The sequence below is a fragment of the Monopterus albus genome, unplaced genomic scaffold (assembly GCF_001952655.1).
Source record: "Monopterus albus unplaced genomic scaffold, M_albus_1.0 scaffold382.1, whole genome shotgun sequence".
In the NCBI taxonomy this organism is placed as follows: Eukaryota; Metazoa; Chordata; class Actinopteri; order Synbranchiformes; family Synbranchidae; genus Monopterus; species Monopterus albus.
Window position 1 is genome coordinate 106,528 of NW_018128262.1, and position 1,766 is coordinate 108,293.

The 1,766-nt window shown below is 42.8% G+C and overlaps 1 protein-coding gene across 1 annotated transcript in view; it reads left to right on the top strand.

Annotated features, from left to right (window-relative positions):
- Positions 1-1,766, top strand: part of LOC109951381 (guanine nucleotide exchange factor DBS-like) — a gene marked incomplete at its 5' end in the record, with an annotated part of 148,395 nt that overhangs the window by 104,422 nt on the left and 42,207 nt on the right. Inside the window, 1 exon segment of the mRNA XM_020585859.1 lies at positions 66-163. Coding sequence (XP_020441515.1) covers positions 66-163 — 98 coding nt within the window.

Genomic DNA, 1,766 nt, shown 5'->3' on the forward strand with positions numbered 1-1,766 from the left:
GTTGCTGATGTTCCTGCTGCCGTGCATTGACTTGGACCATTTGACCTGTCCCTCTACTCCAATAGGAATGTGAGTAAGATGATGCTGAAACAGTCTAATTCATCAAGTCCAGAGTCAGGCTTCAGGAGGACCAACCCCAGCCCTAATATGAGGCAGAAAAGAGGTGAGTCACTTGTTAACTTCAAACAGACAATAGCACCATATTATTTAATGTGTATAAATCTATGACCAAGTCAAGGGGACAAGAGGCATCCTCCAAAGTCCTTCCTTATCAGTTCCTTTTCTAAAATCTCTCTGTCAAACTATGCTTCCCCACCCTTCACGCCTCATGTCTTTTTAGGTTCCTTCCATTATATCAATATGTAAAGACACTACAAACCATACTTTTATCTACAGTCATGGCCAAAAATATTGGCACCCCTGCATTTCTGTCAGATTTTGTGGTGTTTGTTCTGTGTTTTGTTGCTGCACTCTATTGCTGCTGGAACACAGGAATTTCCCCATTGTGGGATCAATAAAGTCCTACCATAACACAAAATTGTTGCAATCACAAATTCTTTGGTATTCTCATGTTCATTTCTTTTGTTTGCATTGGAACAACACAAACAAACCACATCTGACCCATTCCACACAGAACTTCAAAAATGGACTGGACAGAATTATTGAAACTCTCAACTTCATATTTGGTAGCCCACCCTTTGGACTAAATAACTGAAATTAATCACTTTCTGTAACTATCAGTGAGTTTCTTCCACCTCTCTACTGGAATTGTGGACCACTCTTCTTCTGGTGACTGCTCCAGGTCTCAGGTTTGAAGAGTTCCTTCTCCCTGCTGCTGTTCTGAGATCTCTGCATAGGTGCTCTAACACAAACAATATGCTACCTGTAGACTCAGAGCACTGATTTGTATGGCTCCGCCTACTTCCTCTGCTGCTCTTCTGTTCGATACCACCACCACCAGCAACATGTGACTTTCTTCCAGCTTCCATCACCTTGCATTGATAGAGTCCACCCAACTTTGTATAGCTTTTGGTCCCGAAGGCCAAACACTGACCAGATCCTGGGATTTTACAGCCCTCAGATTCATTTTCTCCATCTCCCTCTATGCTGAAGTTCTGTATTCCACTTTCCTGGCCCATCACCAAGGATTGAACAGCCATCTCACCATCGTTCTGGACTTGGCTATTTGAGTCAGAGGCACTGCATTCGATAATCATTACATTCAGTTCACTTCTCAAGCTGCGCCAGACTCAAACAGTTTAACCAGGACACTCACAAGGGAATTCTCAAACAGGAGTTATATTGCTGTATATTTGCAGCTCGCTAATCCTTCACGTGTCAACCCAGTGGTGCACCACCTAAGCCACCTCCCTCCCAACCATCAATAGTTTCTTCCCCAGTGGCAGCGTTTTTCTGAAATACTGTATGTTTCTGAATTACATTGTGAGCAACAATCCTTTTGAGCCATTTCAGTCCAGGTTCAGAGTACTGAAACAGCCTTGCTTAAAATTTCAAATCAAATCAAATTTTATTTGTACAGCACCAAATCACAACAAAAGTAATCTCAGGACACTTTACAAAGTAAGGTCTAGACCAGGGGTGCCCAAACTTTTCACCTCGGAGGGCCAAAATGATAATGCGTTACTGGGTTGAGGGCCGGGTGGGGTGGGGTGGGGGGCGGTTTCCTGGTGCACTTTCTGATTGAAATGTGTTTATTATAAAGGTATTTAACATTTCACTCTTTGTACAAAGAACAGAAAGCAAAT